This window comes from Corapipo altera, unplaced genomic scaffold (assembly GCF_003945725.1).
Source record: "Corapipo altera isolate COAL_440 unplaced genomic scaffold, ASM394572v1 98, whole genome shotgun sequence".
NCBI classification, from domain to species: Eukaryota; Metazoa; Chordata; class Aves; order Passeriformes; family Pipridae; genus Corapipo; species Corapipo altera.
In genome coordinates this window covers 6,257,195-6,275,573 of record NW_020884914.1, presented here as the reverse complement: position 1 = coordinate 6,275,573, position 18,379 = coordinate 6,257,195, and the positions used below count along the sequence as shown (strand labels likewise).

General features: G+C 47.0%; 1 protein-coding gene across 4 annotated transcripts in view; it reads left to right on the top strand.

The window, feature by feature from the left end:
- LUC7L (LUC7 like) overlaps positions 1-18,343 on the top strand; it is a 19,016-nt gene extending 673 nt beyond the window's left edge. Inside the window, exons 2-11 of one of the 4 annotated variants that reach the window (XM_027654772.1) lie at positions 1,568-1,662; positions 6,269-6,367; positions 7,076-7,186; positions 7,671-7,814; positions 8,221-8,397; positions 9,083-9,171; positions 13,507-13,536; positions 14,405-14,569; positions 15,549-15,610; positions 16,887-18,343. In XM_027654772.1, the coding sequence (XP_027510573.1) occupies positions 1,568-1,662; positions 6,269-6,367; positions 7,076-7,186; positions 7,671-7,814; positions 8,221-8,397; positions 9,083-9,171; positions 13,507-13,536; positions 14,405-14,569; positions 15,549-15,576 (938 nt within the window). In that variant the 3' untranslated portion in view covers positions 15,577-15,610; positions 16,887-18,343. Of the gene's footprint in view, positions 1-377; positions 449-1,567; positions 1,663-6,268; positions 6,368-7,075; positions 7,187-7,670; positions 7,815-8,220; positions 8,398-9,082; positions 9,172-13,506; positions 13,537-14,404; positions 14,570-15,548; positions 15,611-16,886 lie in introns of all 4 variants that reach the window. The other 3 variants (XM_027654774.1, XM_027654771.1, XM_027654773.1) reach the window with 3 other exon arrangements.
- The last annotated feature ends 36 nt before the right edge of the window (positions 18,344-18,379 follow it).

The window sequence follows — 18,379 nt, the reverse complement described above, 5'->3', positions numbered from 1 at the left end:
CAGGGAGCGCCCGGCGCGGCCCAGCCCCGCCGCCCCGGGCCCGGCCGAGCGGGCAGGCCCAGGGCCGGCTCCGTGCCCGCGCATCCAGAGGCACTAGGTAGGTGTGCCTGCAGCGCCGGGTGCGGTCCGGCACCAGAAATGTGACAGCCCGTGCAAAATACGGCCCCGCTGCGGTTTGTGTTCTCCCTTCTGCGACTCGCTGGGTACTTAAATCCCCTTTGGCACGTTAGCAGGGCTGTCCAGGCACTTTGCACTTTGTTTCGTAAGTGAATAAGTGCTTTTCTTTTCTCTGTGTATTGAGTTGCTATTGAATTGCTTCCCATATTTTTATTTCATACAAACTGAACAATTGTGGCCCCTCTATTTTATTTATAAAGGTTCAGTGTATCTTTGCCTGCCTACATCAATCTGCAAGGGAGTTGCAGAAAAGCCTCATGTTCATCGAGCCGTGAGTCACAACCAATTTTTAAAGCTGTTATAACAAAAAAAAAAAGTGTTTGCTTTTTTTTCACAAGTAACTTTAAAAGTGTAGCTTAGAAAGAAAAGAAAAATTAAAAAAAAAAAAATTCAGTAGACACAACATTATTCCTGGATGCTTGTGAATCCTAATACTTTACTATTCCCATACTTTAGTATTACACATACCTGTGTCATATGCACAGATGAGCTTTAAAATTGTCACATACCATTACCACTTTGCCTTTACTTTTATGTATCATTCCCCTGACTTCCTTACTGCAGGTGTGGGCAAGAAAGCTTTTCCTTTAAAACTTTTCAACAATGGGCATAAAATTCTGCAGCTGAGGTCTTGAAGAATGCAGATGGGTATAGTATGTGTTGGAGCTCGCAGTGTGTATTGACTAACTTTGTTTCTTTTTTTTTTTTTTCTTTTTTTTTTTTTTTTGCTTTTCTGATATTGTGTCGTTTTAAGTGGCTCCTGAGTGTAAAATGTTCCTCTGAGGGTGGGCTGGGGGTGGGTGTGTTCCAGGCCAAGATCACCTTTGCACGGCCTGGGAAGAGCACACTGCATAGTCGGGTTCCACACCAAAAGGACTGGTGGCTTAGTTACCACGTGAGCAAAGAGCAGCTGCCTGTAAAAACTGCCCAGCACAGCCCTGTTTGCTGATCCGTGGGGTTTGGTATCTCCTGCCCCTTCCTCACAGCAAAACAAAAAAAAAAAAAAGGGGTGGAAAAAAATTAGCAGTTTTTGGCTGGGAGCCAGCCTGTCTGTCTCCTTTTCGCTCTTCTGGCTGTGCTGCCTCTTTATATGGATGACAGGCCTTGGACGTTGCTTGGCTCGCCAGCACTGTGTTTAACATGGTGTCCTGGATGAATAAATGCTAAAATAGTGTTTGTTGCCAATTATAAGTGTTCCAGAATATCCTGTTGCACTCTAAGCTGGTTTGGTTTTTTTTGTTTGGTTTTTTTTTTTTTTTTTTTTGAGTAAATTTGGGGAGCAGGAGCACCAAGTATTTTAATCTGCATTTTGAGGTGAAATGCTCATGCCCACGCCTGTGTTCCCTTGGTGTTCTAATGTCTCCTTATTTAAACCACACATGAATTGCAGGAGATGAAACCAGACAAAGGGTGAAGTTTACAGACGATCGTGTTTGCAAGAGCCACCTCCTGGATTGCTGTCCCCATGATATCCTGGCTGGAACAGTAAGTATGGCCTCTGTCATAAGGAATTCTGGTGGGTACATCTTGTCTGGGCAGAGTGGGTGACTTCTAGGAGAGAGCAGTCACAATCCTAATTCCAGCTTTTGTGAACTCTGTATGGAAACTGCTGAAGTCAGGAGCTCTTAAAATACACTTGAAATGCTTTTCCCCTCACAATCCCATGTGAAGTTGTAAAATTCTTTCTCTTTTAGCAGTTTGAGGTGGTCAGAGCCTAAAACTTGTCCTGTGGTGGTTCCCAGACTGTAGGTTGGCTGCTGCCCTGGGTGCTCTAGTTCACTGTTGCATCTTCAGCTTAGCAGGTGTTTTCTTAGCAGCTGCAATAGTCCTTGGAGGTTGTCAGTCTCCTCTCTCCAACCATGTGATGTTTCCTGATGGAACAGCAGCTATTCCATCATTCCTGGTGGGGTGGCCATGGCAGGTCACAGCTCCAGCTGAACGTGGGTTGTTTGAGCTGGTTGTTTTTTGTGTCTCTCTGCCCCACTGCTCTCACACAGCTCTCTCTGCTCCTTCAGTGCTCCCTGTGGGAACAGGGCTGGCCAGTGTTCAAAGGTTTGGCTCACGTGCTCCCTCTGAGAGCACAAGGTGATGTGGGCTTTTAACAGTGAGGTGAGTGTTCAGTTTGGGCTCCCAGATGAAAGCTGGGACTTGGGAAAGAAAACACTGCACGTCTTGTCCCCGTTGCTGTGTTACAGAATTCCAGGATGGAGGTGAATAGGGGTGTTTGAAATCCACCCTCACCCTCAGCATTTGCATGAAATGCTGTGGTGTTCCCAGTGCCCATCCACTTACCCAGGTTGTTTAAAGATGCTGTGATTATTTATAGCCCTTCCTGCTGCTGTTTTGGGAGCTGGCTGGACACTGTGGATCTCCAGCAAAGGGCGGGCTGGCACTGCTGCCCTGTTTGTGTCACTGCCGTAGCAGGACTGTGGCAGCACTGCTAGAAAGAGCCAAAGCTCTGACTGCTCAAACTTCAGCTTCTCAGTGGATGCCTCTGAATAAGATTGGAAGAGCTGAATACCAATCTCTGTGTATTTATTTTTTTATTCATTTGAACCTCAGATAATGTTTTTCAGTGATTGCTCCATCAGCCTCCATGTCACTTCCATTTCAGAATTTTAAACCTCCATCCTTCACATAGGTCACTGGGGTCAGGGTGTATATTTTGACACAAGATTCTACAACAGTTTTTTGGGGCCCAGAGGGTGCTTCGAAGGGGCAGGCTGCCTTCTGCCTCTTCTGGCAGGTTTCCAGGGAGAGGGTAAATGGTGAATTGAAGGGGTTGAACTATGTGATGTGTGTGACTGTGGGAGCTGGTGCCAAAGTGTGAGGTGTTCGGGTGGGTTATGAGTTTCCCAGGGCAGGGAAGCACCTTGAGGAATCTATTTCTCTTGCTTCTGGTGTTACTTGTCTTGATGGAGTTGTCCTTTCCCTCTTGCTGTGGAGTTTGTGCTCAGAAATTGCAAGAACAGGATGGAATAAAACTGCTCCTGCACAAGTGATCTTGTGGATCACTCAGGTGATCTCGTGGTGGCCTTGAAGTGGCTGTGGAGCTCTGCACTGCTCTCAGCCATTTCCTAGGGGCAAGAAAAAGTGCTGGTGCCCCAGATCTGTGTTGAAAGCACATGTGATGTCCAGAACAGGAACAACATTTCAGCTGTCAGCACCAGCAGCATGGAATGAAATCGAGCTGGAATGTGCAGGCTCCCCTCGTGATCCTGGGCAGCTCCATTGGCACCTTGTGGTGCTCTGCTAAGGAAGGGCTGTGTGAGCAAGTGCCTCAGCTGGGTGGGGTAACACCCATCTCTAGGTGTATTGCTGCAGAAAGCAGGGCCTTGGATCTCTTGGAAACTTCCAACAGATGCTCCAAGCCTTCTGGTGCTGGCTGTATTGCATCCTCCCCCTGAAGGCATTGTTCCTGCTGCATCCTTTGTGTGTGCAGACATTCCTTGGTGGGAGGCTGATTGGAGGCGAGCAGGAAGCTGATCTCTTGGGCAGCTGTGCTCACTGAAATGAGTCCCATTCACTGACCTTCAGGTGCAGAGTTAAGAGAAGGAGTCCAGGCTGCCAGTAAAGCTCTGGAATATTCCTGAGAGCTGCAGGAGGCCTGTTGATGTTGCTTTGTTCAGGTGCACCAGCGTTCCTGGTTATAAGAGCTGTCATTATAAGTTGGATTGTTCCTGTGATTATTCTCTTTTTGGCTCCAGAAATTTGTTTAAACCTGTCACTAAATAAGCTACAGAGGTTCTCTAAAAACCCGTGGGCTTACTAAACTAACTTCTCCCAAAATTTTCCTCCTTACCCACAGAGACCAAAGAAAACCACTGTAGCTTATTTACAGCTGGTAATCCTCCTGAATTTCAGCTCCACTAAGAACTGGACAGATGAGTCTGAAAGCTGCCCAGGTTGAACATAGCTTGGGAGTTACATTGTGTCCCTGACAGGGGAATATGAGTGAGCTGAAGTCTGTAGGTTTTTTTGGGGGGGGGGGGGTGTCTGTGCTTTCCTTTTTCGCTTGGGTGAAACTCTGCAGCTCTGATCACCATTAAAGAGCCTTCTTTGTGGAAATTTCACTCTGTGGTGAGGTAGCAGTTCAGCAGAGAACATAAGAGATACCTCAGAATGTGGATTGCTCAGGAAGATGTGAGCAGGACTAACCAGTGACATCTAAATGTCTGCAGTCTGTGTGTATGGGGGGTTAAATCTTCACTCAGGCTCTGCTGGTCACCTGTGTTACAAACCAGCCAGTGTTGACTGGAGCACGTTGTGATGTCTGTGGAAAGGCTGAGTGATGACAGCCCTCCCTGGGATGAGAGGATGCTTTGAGGCAGAAGGGCTGCTGGTCTTACCTCATCTGAGCAATACCTGTGAAAATCTCCTTGCCTTAGAACATCCCAAACGACGTGGAGGAAGACTGGAGGTTTGTAAGCTGGTGAGACCTGAACGTGCTCCCCAGTTAACAAACAGGTGCACATTTTCTGAAGTTTTGGGTTGGAGACCCTTCTCTGAAATGGGGTTAAGTGGCTCAGCTTGCAAGAAAAGTTCAGATAAGAATATTTGTGGCAATCACATCTAATATCATTAATTTCTCCCTGTTTTGGAAAGTGATCTGAATTGAATGACCATGAGAATAAAAGATATGTCACATCATAGAGTTATTTTTGTGGTAAAATAACAGTAGCTCTCCAGCATTCTTTGAAGAGGCTTGCCTGAAGATGAACATGATCAAGCTCTGAAAGTACCAGCATGGGGATTTTTTTGTAGGCATTAAATTTCCACCATTTGAGCTCAGCAGGACTATTCTGGATGCAGTGTCTGTTTCTGTAGCCTGTGGCCTCCTTATTCTGGTAAATCTGAGCAAAGTGAGGAAGGCTAAATAGTGGCAAGTCATCCAGAATTGGTTTATTTTTGTCTAAAAAAGAAAAACTGCTGCAAACCTGAGTCTTACCTGGTGGAGTTTGCTTTCTTTGCTAAACACTGCTGTTCAAGTGCATTGTTTCACATAAGTGTCCCCATAAGCTTTAGTTTGTGATGTTCCACAGGGATTCTGTGTTATTCCACTTCAGCTCTTTCCTGCAGTTCAGTGAGTTGACACTTGTTGTGCGTGTGCAGGTTTGGGCTCCTTGGAACTGGTGGTGACTGGGAGAGAAGAGGATGGAGGGCTGGGGTGTTCCTTGACATGTACCCTGCCATTCTTACTGTGGCTCACAGTTAGGGCTTTTGTTATTTTGGCTTTCAAAATGTCATATTCTTTCTCTGCTATAAGAGAAATGTTCTTTGTTACAAATTGATAATGTTGAAATGCCATTTCTGTTTCGAGAGCATAATCGACTTGGGTTCATGTGGCTGTTAACTACTGGGTTGGGGAAAAATAAATTTAAATAGCATTGACTGCAGTGGGAGGGAAGGGCAGCATGCAGGTCAGAGCTTTCTGGGAAGGGAGATGCTCTTAAATCTCTCATTAAATGGGCTTATTTGTAGGACTTAGCTTTGCTGGGCAGGCTTTAAAATGCCAGGCTGCAGCTGGGTGCGGGAAGGGGCTGGCTGTAGAATTAAGAGTCTGTTGTTGCTGAGCAGGGGGTTGTGCATTTCCACTGGCTGTAACCTTATTCCTTTAAGTCCATTTGTTGCTGATAAGGAAGCATTGTTTCTGTCCTACAATTTTGTATCTTTCAATGTGTTATTAGGGCTTGTCCTTTCACAGATGTGCATTTCCAGGTGAGCTTTAAACAGGGTGCAGGTATGCTTTGCTGTGCTAGGGCTCCATGAGAGGAGACATTTGCAGTTGGTGCCTGTTGAAGGAGACCCAGCTCCCTCACAGCAGTTTCTAAGGCTGTGCCATGACCTAAAGCAGGAGTAGGGCTGGTCTTATAACATTTGGGGTGTGTTAATGTTGTTCCAGGAACACCTAGAAAAGGGGTTCTGGCAAGCATGTGGTTCTTCTGGCTAGTTGTATTACTGATAGGTTAGAAGGAAACTCTTCCTAAAAAGACTTTATTTTGATGTGATGCAGTTGGCAAGAGCTAAGGATCTGCTGCTTGTTGCCATAATGGAGGGTTTTTACATGAGTCTTCCTTTTTCTCTTCCACAGCGAATGGACCTGGGAGAATGTACAAAGATCCATGACTTGGCACTGCGAGCAGATTATGAGATTGCAAGTAAAGAGAGAGACCTCTTTTTTGAGCTGGATGTGAGTATGGAGAAGTTTTAGTTACTTTTGTGGGAAATGCTTCTTGAAGTTACTGAGCTGAACAGTAGAACTCGGTGACCATTTCAGCTCATCGTGGTGTTTGATGTGTGACCAGTGCAGGATGTGCAGCCCCTTCCTGACTGTGGGCTTGATTGCTGACTTGGAACTGTACAAGTAATTATGGCACTTGCCATCCCCCATTAGCCCAACTAGCTGGGAGGCTCCTCTGGCATTCCTTGCATCCCACACCTGCTGCTCTGTACCAGGTCATTGTAACCTGGCACCCTGTCCCAGAAGGGGATTTAACATTAAAACCCTTCTGCTCAGTGGTTTTACTTTTGGCAGATTTAGCTTTCTGTGATGGAACAGATCAAGGGGAAGAACAATTCTGTCTTCCCTTTTCATGTTATTCCAGTGCTTTTGTCTGTGCACCTGTTGCTCCTGCTCTGGAAGTTTCAGTGCAAAGCAGTGTTGATGTGAGCATCCTGTGGTGTGTCAGAGTCAAGGAACTGGATCAGGTTCCAGGCACGGGTCAAATGTCACTTGTTCTGCAAAGTGTCATTTGTTGGTTTTTTTTTTTCCCCAAAGCATCTGTTCTTGAGATTGTTTATGCATTACAGAGGCACTACACCAGATGGCTGTTGGCTGTCAAAGGTATATCTGGCATGGAGAGCATCTTTATTCCTAATTCTTTGTCTGATCATGCAGGCCATGGATCACCTGGAGTCCTTCATTGCAGAGTGTGATAGGAGAACAGAACTGGCCAAGAAACGCCTGGCTGAGACACAGGAAGAGATCAGTGCTGAAGTGTCTGCAAAGGTATTGGCCTCTCATTAAACATTGGTTCTGAAAGTCTGTGTGGGAGCTCTGGTGCTCTGTTGTCTCTGACACCACTGATAATTGATGGTTTAGAATAGCAAATCCATCCCGTGGTTGTTATCTCTTTACTTAGCAAATGCTCATGGAGTTTCCTCTTTGGGAACTTGCTTCACTGGGCCAATCCAGGACATTTCTGAAGCTGCTTTTGTGGACTCTGTGCTGTCCTGTAAGCCAGAAATGTGCTGCTGTTTGCAGCAGAACTGATGATGTCCTCTCCATGCCCAGTTTCTCTCTTTACCAGGTGTTGGTGACTGTTGTGATTGGCCCACCAATCCCTTTTTGTTGGGCCTCTTGACTTTTGGAGATTTATGGTCATCTTGCAGCAACTGATTTAGTTAAACAGTATTTTTTAAAGAGAAGGGAGAAGTTTTCCTGCAAGCTTTATCGCGTTTCTGTCTTACTAAAAACTAACTATTCTCTTTAGGCAGAGAAAGTACACGAGCTGAATGAAGACATTGGAAAACTCCTAGCTAAAGCTGAACAGCTGGGAGCTGAAGGAAATGTTGATGAGTCTCAGAAGATCCTGATGGAAGTGGAGAAAGTCCGGGCAAAAAAGAAAGAGGCAGAGGTATGGGATTGGTTCTGTGGATTGCAACAGGGGCCTGGGCTGAGTACATGTCACAGCTGAGCACTTCCCACCTCTGCCCCTGTGTTGCCAGCACCTCCTTTCCCAGTTTCAGCCATGTGCCAGCAAGCAGTTGGCAGTGGATGAAAAGCTTTTTAGAAACTTTTCTCTAGTGCAGAGAGCTGACTGGGGCGGGGAGGGCTTTGTCCTCTGGAATATTTGGTCACTGTTCCTTTGCAGGGACAGACTGTCGGGCTGAGCTGTGCCCACAGAGCGTTTGTGTGGCACCTCCTTTGTGTGGGGGTGGGTTTTCATTCTTGAAAGCCATTCTTTGCAGGGGTTTCCCTGGAGGGTTGTGACAATGCAAGGCTTCCCTGACACTTGTGTGGGTTTTCTTGCCTCCCTTTAGGAGGAATACCGAAATTCAATGCCTGCATCCAGTTTCCAGCAGCAGAAGCTGCGTGTGTGTGAAGTCTGTTCAGCATATCTGGGTCTCCATGACAACGACCGGCGTCTTGCTGACCACTTTGGAGGCAAATTACACTTGGGTTTCATTCAGATTCGTGAGAAACTGGATCAGCTGAGGGTAATCCTCTCTGTTTTAAACCTTCTCTTTGTAGTTTCGAAGACATTGAACGCTTCTAATAAATTAATACAAAATTCTTGGCAGAGTGCTTGTAAAAGCTCAGAATCTTCCAATTGCAGAATCCCTGAAACTTCAAATGGAGCCTTTTTTAGCCTCGTCTTGGGTTCTGTTCTGTATTTTCTGGGTAACTAAATATCTACCCTTGGAATCAGTCAAACCAGACCATGGCTGTCATTTATTCCTTAGGGCATTGGTACAGTCACCTGTATTTTTCTGGTTGATATGGCTGAAATTTGTCACTCTGAGGCCTCTTAATGAGATGTTGGAACTGCAGTTTCACATAGTGTGTGAACTGAAGTTTCATGTTAGCATAAAAGGTCTTGAGTAGCTGAAGCCATTAGGAGTTTTCTGAAGAGGTTTGTAATGGGTTGTGGCATGGGCCTTGCTTGCAAACAGAGACCTTTAGCCTGCTCTAGTAAGAGCTGTGGTTCCTGTGCCTCCCTCAGTATATTGAGGTCAGTGCCTTGACTGAGGAAAATGAAAACCTTGATAGAGATCTCGAGTAGCACATAAAACGCAGTGAAATGGTTTTTTGTCTTGCTCTGGGAAGGGTCTCCCTGCAGATCTCTGACCTGTGACTGTGTGGCTGAAATATGAGGTAGACTGTTGTTGGTTTTTTTTCTAGAAAACAGTGGCAGAAAAGCAAGAGAAGAGAAACCAGGATCGTTTGAGACGGAGGGAGGAGAGAGAACGAGAGGAGAGGATGGGCAGACGGTAAGTGGGACCTGACAGCTGGCTTGTGAAGTTGGGTTTTAAATAGTCTGATTTTTCATACCTTAGCATTGCAGGAACACAGCATCTGCTGCTGGAGTAGCTGTTGGATGAGCTCTGGATACTGTGTGAGCACCTTGGGATTCAGTTAAAGATGGAAACACATGCACAAACCCCCACCACAGAGTGATTGTATGTGTATTGCCTCAACTTCCATTGTGTCTGAAAGATGGGAGCTCCCTGCAGTCTTCAGGCTTATATTGGTCTAGTCCCTGTCCTTGGGAATCTGAATATGGATAAAATACCCTCATCCAATGCATCTGAGTGGGAAAGTTCAAGATGAGTGAGGACTAGGTCTACTCAAAAGGGTCATGCAGAAATTCCTTGGAAAGGCCTCCTCAATTCTAGTCTCGTAGGTGACAACAGTGTGGAGCTGGTATCCATGAGCTAAATGGGAGGCTGCCTGTCTTGCTCCAAAACTTTTCTGCAGTAACAGTGAGGTGCTTTTGGCACGGCTTTGGTATCCAGGAGATCCCAAGGTGTGACTGCTTTTGGTGGTTGTGGCCATGTGTGTCACCTTCTGCTCAGATGTCTGTAATTCCTGAGCAGTGGGAGTGGCTGGAACGTTGGTATTCTCAGGACAAGCTTTTCTGCTTCCTGCCAGCTGAACTGGAAAAACAATTTCTTCTGTACTTGAAGTGAAGAGGCACCTTGTGTGTAAACAGCTCAGTTAAACAGCCTATGTGGGGAGGGTGGTTATTTGCAGGGCTCAGGCAGAGGAAGTGGCAGGGTGGGAATGCTGTTCTCATTGTTACAACATCTCCTCAGTTACCGCATGTGTTTCTCTTCTTGTACTTCTTACATCAAAAAAACCCCAACCTTCCTGCTTGTGGAGAGCTCCCTTTGACCTTTGGTGTCAGCTGAAGAGTGAGTTTATCTGAGGCAGATGAGATTTGTAACTGAGTTGTGCTCTAAGATGGTGCTGGCCTCTGGCTATAATTAGTGGAAGTGCTGACAAATAAACACCGGAATGAAGCAGCTTGGTGATTTTGATGGAATGTGAAAGATGTAAACCCCAAATTGTTATGTATTATACATATTATTATATCAGTTAGGGTGTTTTATATGGGTTTTCTCTCTCTGGGTTGCCTGGTAGGATATGAAGTGCCAGTTTATGCTGCAGCATTCTGCTGAACAGCACCTTCTGGAGAGCCTCCCAACTTTCTGGTATCCATGCAAGACTGTCAGTAATCCAGTTAAATTTGGGAGCTGCAGAATCTGGAACTAGCTGATGAGTGCAGGAGTTCATCAGAAGGGACTGCTGTGGCTGCTGCAGTGGTCAGAGAGGTAGAAGTGAAATGGGAAGTGTCTTCCCATGCAGCTGTTTCATGACAGGCTCTTTCAGACCCACAGCAGGACTGTACCTGGTCTGGATTCAGTTTGCCTCCATGGTGCCTCTTCTTCCTGGAGGTCATTTCTGTGTGGAAATTGCTCAACAGAGTTGCCTTCAGGAAGAATCCTCTGGATCTCTTAGTTGATCCACATCTCCCCAAAAACGCTGCCTTTCCTGTGGTGTGTCTGGGGTTTTGTTTTTGTGTTTTTTTAAAAAATCCCCAAACCCTCAGTTCTTGAACATTAAGGAGCCTTTTGTGTTCGTAGGTAGTTCATGTATGGATGCACCTGATGAGGGGGTTTGAAGATGGCTTTTGAGTGTTTATTTATGGCTTAAGAAGGGCTTAAGAACTGCACTGAGTTGGCCTAAAGTCTGAGTTCTGGCTGCTTCCATGTGTGACACTGCTTAGAGACCATGGCTGGCTCTGTGTGGAGGCACCTGTGTGCTCCCCTGCTCAGATACCATGAGAAAACTTGTTATGAAGGAGCCAGGAGTGCCATACAGAGGAGGTCAAATTAATTGCCTTTCCAAAATGAGACCTTGACCCAAAGGAGGACAATAGTTTTCCCAATGTCAGAACTGAGGTTACATCCCAGATTTCCCAGCCCCTTACCCGCTGGGAGCTGTGCACACCATACTCACAGGGGCACTTCTCCATCAAAAACTGACTGGTGACTTCTACCACTTTTCAAACAGCCTCTTATCCAGAGCCTGATACTTTAAGGAACCAGAGGAAACATGTTTCCTGCAGAACTCTTCTTGTCATATCCTCATGTGCAGCATCCTCACGGTGTTACTCAGTAAGAGAGAGTGTGTCTTGACTTTGGGAGTCTTTGGTGACTGACAGGCACTGTGACATACTCTGGGAACCTGTGGGTTCCCTTGTGAAACTCTGCCTCTCTCAGCTGTTTATTAATTTGTCGATAAACTGTCATTCCATATAGGAATGAGTGAACTGGGTTGTCACACTTAGTGGTAAATAAACACAAGTTGTTTGTTTGGTGTTGCTGGTGGCTGTTGGGTACCCAGTAATCTTGGAAGACTGGAATTCTGTGGAGAGGTGGCATGCTTGGAAGTGCAGCCCTCAGTGTTTGCCTCCAGGCTACACCAGCAAACGAGTCCAGTGGAGTTGCCAAATGGATTTCCTTTGTGTTAGGCTGCACAAAAGACAGATTATGAAATTCAGCACAAAGCCTGTGATACAGAGACCAGAAAGAGGAAAAAATAAAGAAAATAGACATGCTCAGCCTCTTGCTCCTCTGGACAGCAGTCTTCTTTTGTCTCCTGGTGATTCAGGCTAGTAAGAAAAGAGCTGTTTTGTTGGATACTTCCTGAAATCTGAAGTGTGACTCTGGGGAATGATTATCAGGAATTTTTTGTGCATGTTCCTCTCGGATCATAGGCAGGGGAGGGCAGCCAGGCTTTTCAGGGGCCGTGGAAGGGCTTTGTGAGGATGTGTGCACTGGTGGTTCGGAATAAAGTGATCAGAGTGAAAAGAACATTAAGAACTTGGAGTAATTGCAACCACCAAAACAATTCATCTGCCTGCCAGGCCACCTCCAGGAGGTCCTGCTGCTCTGTCAGGTTTTGTTATAGGTATGTGGTTATTGCCTTGCTCTCATGGTTTATCAGCTTTTCCTTCACCTTCTCCTGTGTGTTGCCTCAGTGCATGGCTCGTTTGCAGACTCCCAAGTTCACCTTGTTTACAGTCCTACCTGAATTCCCCTCTAAATTTGGGGTTTCTTTGGCTTTCTACCATGACTGAAGAACCCCATTTCATTGTGAAGAAATGTTCGGTGCCCATTGATTTGCACAGTTGTGTCTTACCCAGGTGTGGGTTTAAAATAATGTTATTAAAACAGATGCTTCTCTATTGCTTCTTAAATATTTGTGTGTAGCTTTCAGCCACATCTGCTACAGTGCCAGGGGTGTGAATGCAACACCCCTGTAAGTCTGTGCAGTGGGGAGCAGTTACAAGAGTGAGTCTCTAAGTCACTGAACAGGGAGATCCGCCACTTCTTAATTAAAGCAAAACGAGACTGTGCAGACAGCACGTGACAGTTTGGTATGAGCTGGCTCTGAGATGTGGCCACAGAGGAAGAGGGAGGGCGGGTCTTGCACGTGCTGTGGTATTTTAAGTGGTGCTGAGTAATGGTGTGCAGAAGTTGAGAGAATTGTGACATTGTTTATGTCAAAAGCTGACAGCAGTAAGCTGGGAGTGCCACACATGAGCTCTGAAGCCATGGAAATGTGAGAAAGAATAGTGAGGCCTGGATTATTCTTCTCAAGTGCTTTTTAAGTCAGGGATGAAGGATTTTCAAGTTTATATATGTCACTTCTCAGCTCTTCCCTTTTGGCTGTGTCCCTTCTTTTTTTCTAGTTCACGTTTCCCAGACAGGGATAAAATATTGATGCAAATTTTCCTCTAATATTTGTTTAACAAATGCAATGAGGTAGAAGGTGTTGGTTTCTCTTTACTAAAACCTTTTCAAATTACAACTGCCTCAAAAGAACCAAAACCAGAAATCTGTCAAGTGTCTTTCTGACTGGAGAGTGGCACTTCTTGAAAATCTAGAGTTGATCCAGCTGATGTTAGACTGCAGGGGGTAAAGGATATATAACAAATGTGCACAGTAAACCTAGAAAGGTTCATTGTGATGCTTTATCAGAGACTAAACTGGTTTCTAGACCTTTTCTGTTGTGACAGGAAGCTCTGCAAGCAGAAACTGGTGTTTCCACAGAGTTCTTCAGTTTTTGACAAATTCTCGCTGCTCACAAAATTGAAGCTAATTAAATGTTTTAATGGCAAGCTTTTTTTAAACTGACACATCACTTGGGGTATTGCTGTGTTCCTGTGAAGAGCTGCCAGCGTGGATGAGTTTTTCTATTGAAAACCCACTGGCTTTATCATAACTTCTCTCACTTAACTCTCCTCTTCCCTCTAGGTCTGGATCAAGAAATAGAGATCGTCGAAGGTGAGTGCCCACTTTTACAGTTCTACCAAATGCCTGTTTGTGTTTGTGTCTTAACTGCTGAGGTTTTTCCTGGGTCTCACAAATGGAGTTCACTCAGTGCCTCAGTCTCTTTGGTTTACTCCCTGAAAAAAATGGGAACTACAGCGTGGGCACCTCAGTGGTGCTGCTCAGCTTGGTGTCCCTCGTTGGGTGTACAGCAGCCTGGTCAGGACAGGGTCTGTGTGCTCCAGAGTGAGTCCAGGAATGTCCTTGGTGCCTCTTCCAAGGCATATACTGATATACTTCCATAGTTTTAATGTCTGAAATATCTGTTACATATGTAATACCTCAAATGTGAAAATACTGATGCAAGATTAACCCCCCCACATCTCTAGAAGAGTGTGTCTGAATTGTATGACAGCATTCTGTGTGATCATGGACCTGGAGATCTCCCTCTGGCATCCTTCTTGGTTTTAGAGCAGGTTGAAACAAATCTGCTTCTAAAGTGCAGGGCTTTCACAAGGGAGGCTTCTCTTAGGGTTATGGTAATTTAAAATAAATAAACAGGCTACTTACTTTGGCCTCTTTTCTGCTTTCACACTTTGAGTGAGGCAGGGTTGTAAGCTCTGCCCTGGCCCTTGGCATGTGCTTATAATAATGGTGGGAGCTTTTTTATATAAACTCCCCAGAAAACTGTATTATCCACTGGCACTTTGTTGGTAGGTGCAGGAGGAGGGGGTGTGGGTGCTGGCAGGGATGTGGCTGGGGAGGGGCGAGTGCTGATGCTCTGGGTATGTGTAACTCGGGAATGTCGGAGGGGTGGGCTCAGGTGTGCAGATCCCAGGCACTGCCTGTGTCCTGAGCCTGAGCCAGCCTGTGTCCCCTGCAGGTCACGGTCCCGGGAGAGGCGGCGAAGGCGCTCCCGGTCGGCGTCCCGGGAACGGCGGAAGTCCCGCTCTCGGTCCCGGGACCGGCACCGGCGCCACCGGAGCCGCTCCCGCAGCCACAGCCGAGGGCACCGCCGGGGCTCCAGAGACAGGAGCTCAAAACACAAGTATGTATTCCTGGCAGGAGTGCTTCTGGAGAGGGGAGCCCTTGGCTCACAGACTCCCCATCCCGTGGCTCTCAGCAGCAGCTGCAGGGGCCTGTGCCGGGGCCTGGGCCAGAGCAGGATTTCCCAGTGGCCTCATGTGAGGGCAGTAACTCTAAAGCAAGATCCCAGCTGAGAGGAGAGTCCAGCAGGTAGAATTGGTTCCCTGATTGCAGTGCTGAGCCTTGAGACACTCCTGGTTTTCTTGTATGAGGAGCAGCACCAAGGTCTGTCTGAGCTAACTGAGCCTCCCTAGGACTGCAAAAGCCAAGTGACTGAGAGGCAGTTTTGATGTTACGTGGTCTGTTGTTCTGCTTCCCAGATTCCTCCTCTCAGTGCTGGCATGGGGAGAGAAGTGTATGATTTGGGGTCTCAGGCAAGTCTGTTAGAAGGCTGCTTGAGAGAGAGAGAATTCTTTAGGAATCAGCACTAGAGGGAGGGAAAAAGGAATCCAGGAGGAGTATACAATTCTCCTGTTGCTGAGGAGAAGCACTACAGTTCAAAGAAGGGCTTTAAGTCTCCTGTGGAACTCAGCAAAACAACCTCTGTGTTGGAGGAAGGATGAGACAAGGGTGTAGGAGTATTAGAAACACTGAATGGAATCACTGCATCTCCTTACAGCCCCTCTTAGCCCAGCAGCAAGTCTGTCTCCAGGTGCTTGCTGAAGTTAGATTGGCTGTTTTTAAATACTCCTGATTAATAGAGGAGTGCTTTAGCACTGTCTCACCTGATTAGGCCACTGGACTACAACTCCAGAAACAAACCTATTGTTGTGTGTCTTGTGTCACTTTAGCTTTTAAAGGTACCTGTTGAAGGGGAGGGAAATAATGGTCTGAAAAATAAGCCTGTTAATAATTGAGGGGGGGTGTAAATACTGTTGATTCTCCAATGGCTGAGATACTAAAGTGCTTTTTTAAATCTGTCTTGAACATGAAAAATAAAGAAAAGAAGTTTGGACAATTAGGAAGTGAGGAAGATCCTGTAATAACTTTTACTAAAGAGCAGGTAAGGGATTACTTCGGAACCCTTGGTCACATCCAAACCAGCCCATCGAAGTTGCAGGGGGATTGGCACTGACACACCTGCACAAAATTGCTGAGAACTGGGGACAGGCCAGGATCAGTTTAAGAAAATAAAGCAAAAACAAGAGAACAAACAGGAAAATCCCTTTTCCTGAAAAAGGTGTAGTTTCTCTTTTCACTGTGAGAATTAACGGAACCAGCCCTCAGGTTCTGCTGGTCTGAGGTCTCACTTGCAGAAAGAAAGAGAGAGTGTCACAGGATCTGGAGGTCTCGGGGTAGGAGGATTGCAGGCAGCAGGTGCTCTTGTGGGAACAGGTAGAGAGTTAATCTCATCAGAGTGATATGTTCTGGTTAAGTGACAGAGTTTAATGACAATGAAATGGCTCTTGTGACACCAAAGGGCTGTAAGGTTTTGATCTATCAATTGTGAAGTATTTTCAAACCTTACAATCAACAAGAATGAAAGCTGGAACCTCTGAGGTACCTGCCAGGGCCTCTTCTTGTGTCTGTAAGGAAAAACCTGTGTACTGAGCCTTGGAGTAAAATGTGGGCACCTTTGCCAAGGGGTATGGGCTGTTAGAGCTCCCTCAGGATCAGCTCCCTTGGAATTCTGCTATTCCATAAGCTGACATGAATCACACAAGACACAGCCTTTCAGACTGGAAGCAATATGAAGCCTCCTGCTTAATTCTGTGTGGGCTGACACGGGGAAGAGCTGCTGAAAATGTGTAGCTGTCACTCGGGCAGGGCCATGAAAAGATGTACAATATAAATCTGTGTCATCCTGATTCTGAACCCGGGATGCTGCCAAGGCCAGTGTTTGTCAGGATGCAAAATGAAAAGCCCAGGGCTGAGGGAGCAAAGAATCCAGTTGGTATTTAAAGCAGGTGAACAGAAAGCTTAGAGCAAAATGAAAAACTGCTCTGGAAGGCACGGGCAGAGCTGAGTCAGAGCTGAGGAAAAAATTGCAGGTGCTTTAGTGTGGTCCAGAAAACTAATAAGGGGCCCAGGGAAGACCTGAGAGAGCCCCTGGGGCCACAGCTTGAAAGGATCACTGTGAGGAAGGAGTGACAGAGGGTCCAGAGCCGGTGTTCCCTCATGGAAACCCCACAGAGCCCAGAGCTGCCACCGTGGGGACCCGTAGGCACATTCCTGTGCTGCCCCACAGCCCTGAGAGGGAAAGGTGGTGGTGTCACTTTGTGGGTGACTGACAGTTTTGAGCTGTGAAGCTGATAGAGGTGGTTTCATTTGTGCTTCAGATCTTCCAGAGATCGGTCTTCGAGAGAAAAGTCCCGAGACAGAGAGAGGAAAGACAAGAGCTCTTCTGAGAGGCGGCACGAGAGCACAAACGGCAAATCTCGTTCCAAGAGGTCAGAAGAGAGAGAAGCTGGAGAGATCTGAACTCAAAAACGATCTGTGTTGCACTGTAAATAGTCTGATAAACATTCTACACAAAAGCCTAAATTTTCCCATTTATATTTACTGAATACAACTCATCTTTTGTAGTTTGGGGTTTTTATTGTTTGGCAGATAGCTGTGAGTTTGTAGAGAACACAAGAGTTACGTACTGTTTAACAGGGTTTTGTTTTAGTAGGAATAAATAAACCTGGATGGATGGTTTTGAGCCCAGGCCAGTGTGGACACCCTGTGTTTGTCCTGACAGTGGTTGGGGCCATTGCTGTGCCTGGAGCCCTGAGCTGCCCTGACCTTTGTAACGCTTCAGCCCTTCCCAAAAGCCCTCCCTGACCCTCTGTGAGCACACCAGTAGTGCTGGTCCTCACTTTATTCTGTTTTTCCTTTTGTTTATGTATGTCAAAAGAAAATCCTGAATTTTTTTTTTAATCCCTTTTAGCGCTTAGCCACCTCATTTTCATGTCTCCAGCACCTGAGTTGCCTCAGTTGTCCAGCTGAGGCAAGACAGGTAAAATTTGGCCCTGATTTATTCTGAAAGCTGTGAGGGTGACCAGATCAGCTGGAGCACGTTTCTAAAATGGGCTCAGGTCTGATTTTAGTCCCTTTACAGGTCAGACAGTGGGTGTGAGCAAAGCAGTGGGAGACCGAGGCTGGTTTCATCTGGCTGTTTACTGTGCACTCTGCAGCCAGAACTTCCCCTGGGGGACTTTCTGACCTGCAGCCAAAAGCGTTGGTGTGTTCCCAAGGCCAGGGAGGCAGAAGGGGGCAGAGGTGCCTCGGCTGGAGGTGTCCCAGCGCCCGCTGATCTGTAACCGGGTCTGTGTCCCAGGAGGGCAGGAAGGAGCCCGGCTGTGCCAGCCCTTGGTCGCCATCCAGGGTCGGCGTTTTGTGGGAGTTGTGCGAGTGAAGCCCTTGTGTCCCGCCGAGCCGGGCGCTGCTCATTAGCCGGGCGGGGCGGTTAATTACGGCCGTTAATTACCGTTCCCGGGGGGGTCCGTCGATGCTGTGCGGGTCCGCCCAGCATTCCCCCATCCCTCCTCCTCCATCCGCGGCTTCCCGGTGTCAGTCCCCTGTGCATGCGCCCCTCCCTCCCCCCTCCCTCCCTCTCTCCCTCCGGGTCCGTTTTTACACCGAATTCCGCGGTTTCACGTGTTGTTTTTTGTAACCTGCGCTCGCGGGGGGGGGGAGGGAGGGGGGGAAGGGAGGGGCGGGCGGCGGGCGCGCGCTCGGGGCTGCCCTGTGTACGCGCCTGTCGCTGTTCCCGCCGCGGTTCTGAGCGCATTAAAGATGTGTGTTTGTGGCTCCCCGGTGCTGCCCGGACTCGTTTGTTGTCGCGGGG